This window comes from Notolepis coatsorum (genome assembly GCF_963971535.1).
Source record: "Notolepis coatsorum genome assembly, chromosome: 11".
NCBI classification, from domain to species: Eukaryota; Metazoa; Chordata; class Actinopteri; order Aulopiformes; family Paralepididae; genus Notolepis; species Notolepis coatsorum.
This window is the reverse complement of record NC_140175.1, coordinates 65,263,626-65,266,361: the sequence shown is the minus strand read 5'-3', so window position 1 is coordinate 65,266,361 and position 2,736 is coordinate 65,263,626. Positions and strand designations below refer to the sequence as shown.

Genomic DNA, 2,736 nt, shown 5'->3' with positions numbered 1-2,736 from the left:
GCTACACACCACTCCGTCTTACAGCTTTTAGATTATGACATCGTAAAAGCATTATTCATCTCAAAGCCTCAAAGCGCATGTACAATTTTCTGTCTGATGGATTCCTTATGGCTGAAAGGGAGAGGATTAGGAGGTGTCCCCGAGAGAGAACCAGTCGTATACGTAGCTACATACATTCATTTCTGAGTTTGAGACAGATACTTAATCAGACACGCATCTCCTCCATCTCAACATGCATGGAGCTGGTCTCTGGAGGGAGAGATAGAGAGAGAGAGAGAGAGAGAGAGAGAGAGAGAGAGAGAGAGAGAGAGAGAGAGAGAGAGAGAGAGAGAGAGAGAGAGAGAGAGAGAGAGAGAGAGAGAGAGAGAGAGAGAGAGAGAGAGAGAGAGAGAGAGAGAGAGAGAGAAAGAAAGAAAGAAAGAAAGAAAGATTGCACTTGACGTAAGGCATATAGCTATAAGGATTGTCCTAATTAATTGTAAGTGTGGTTATAAATACATATACTAGCTCATATAACACTCTATGTCAATACTCAAAAGTACAGGCATGATGGGCTAGCTCCTACTGCAGTATCCATCATAAACAGAGACAAGAACACATGTTACGAGAGCATCAAAAAACTCATAGACTATTATAACATGTTACAATCCATTGCAGATATATGCCTTCCGTGAAGTGTTACAAAAACGAAATAAATAAATCGAGATCAAGAATTGAGAAACAAATTGATCAATGTAGAAAATATACATAAAACATTTTACAAAATGTCACCGTACTGTACATCTCTAAAATGAAACTCAACTGTGCATTTTATATACAATTTGAATTGCTGTCAAATGCTAGAATTTCTTCTCTGCTATAGAATCTAGATTTGCTTAAAGGTGGGTTAGGGTGTATTGTAACTCTTAAAGAAACAATGACATCACAGATAAAGAATGGTAATCGAACGTGGTGATAAAAAAGAGAATATACGTATGTAGACATACAAAATGATTAGAAAATTAATTAAAGACAAGGAACATACATTAAAGTTAAGCAACAATAAGCATTTAAGTTCACTTTTTCTTTTCCCACATAATGCCCCCCTCCACCTGTGGTGTCATGGCCAATCACAGTTCCATGAATTCTGATGCTCGATCCTACTGTTGTCATGGAAACAAGAAAGACAGAGAACGTTCCATCCTGTTGTCATAGCGAGGTACAGTTCACCAGAAGCTCCAGAAGTCTCTGTTGTCTAGTGTCTCACCCTCTTTCCCTTCTTTACATCATCGCTCCATGCCTTGCTCTACTCTCTTTACTCTAAAGGCATTCAGGTGAGTTTTCCTCTTTAGTTCTGCTGAAAATCCACTCACACACTTCTCCCTGCCCTACGCATTGTTCTTGGTAGCGTTCTCGTTCAACCTCTCCATGTAGTTCCGGAGCTCTTGCGAGTCCCCCAACTCAATATCTGGACACACCCACTTAATCTCGCTGGTCTGTGCCAGCGGGCTCAGCACAGGACAGCCGTTACTGGGCTTCACATTAGCGAAGGTGGTGAACTTGACCCTCTTCCTCTTGGTGGTGGGGGAGTTGAGGGACTCGCTCCTGTGATCCCTCCCGCCTGCGGGGCACCCTCCCTGGGCACCGACGCCGCTCCGCTGGGCCCCTCCGTTCAGCAGCTGGCTGCCTTCCTCCAGGGTGCCACCCAGCTCATCCTGCTGCTGCTGCAGACACAAGCCCTCATCTTGGCCCAGCCACACCCAATCGTGGGCATGCGGCATGGCCTCAGGAGCCTCCAAGGGCAGCTGCTTGCTGCGGTATTTATAGGCGTAAGAAATGCAATTGATGAGAAAGACCAGGATGGCCAGGCAGAAGACACCCAGCAGGGCGTACATGCCGATCTCTAAGTCTGTTAGGCCTCTCCGAGACAAGAGCAGGTCGTCTTCCGTGCTCCGGCCCCGCGGTAGCTCCGCCTGGGCAGGGTTCTCCGAGAAGTCCCCGGGGACCCCCACCCTGCCGCCTGCCGGGAAACGGCCCCCATTAGGCCTCGCGGAGATGGGGGCCTTAACAGTGGTAGCCCCCCGGTTCATAATCCCAGCCTCCATGTCGATGGAGCCACCGTAGTAAGGGGAATCGGGCCGAGTTCGGCGGCCTCCCGGGCGATTGTAGGGCTCATCAGGCCGACCGAACCTGACCCGGACGTTTGCCACTCCAGCCACCAACACAGTCCTCCTCCTCCCCCTCTGGCATATGCCGGACGGACTCATCTCCACGCGGACCAGGAGGCCCTGACCCTCTCCTTTGGCCACGATGATGGGCCACTTCCACGACACATCACGCCGGACTGCCACCACCTGCTCGTCCAGTGAGGTGGCCGACAGGACAAAGTGGGCCGGGTTGTAGTGGTCCAGAGGAGTCATGGACCCGTCACTGAACTGCAGCCAGGCACTGATCAGGGACTCCTGAGGACACGCACACACACACACACACACACACACACACACACACACACACACACACACACACACACACACACACACACACACACACACACACACACACACACACACACACACACACACACACACACACACACACACGCGCACACACACACACACACACACACACACACACACACACACACAAACATACACAGTTAAAAAGGTAACCTGAAAAATGCTAATTCTTACTCACTTTCCACATTCCTGGCTACGTGTGAGTGAATGACTACATGAATGAATGAACGAATGAATCAAT

General features: G+C 48.8%; 1 protein-coding gene across 1 annotated transcript in view; it reads right to left on the bottom strand.

The window, feature by feature from the left end:
* Positions 1-1,367: 1,367 nt before the first annotated feature.
* LOC311237141 (transmembrane protein 132C) overlaps positions 1,368-2,736 on the bottom strand; it is a gene marked incomplete at its 3' end in the record, with an annotated part of 879,977 nt that continues 878,608 nt past the window's right edge. The window contains exon 8 of the mRNA XM_084324947.1: positions 1,368-2,441. Within this exon, the coding sequence (XP_084181073.1) occupies positions 1,368-2,441 (1,074 nt within the window). The remainder of the gene's footprint in view (positions 2,442-2,736) is intronic.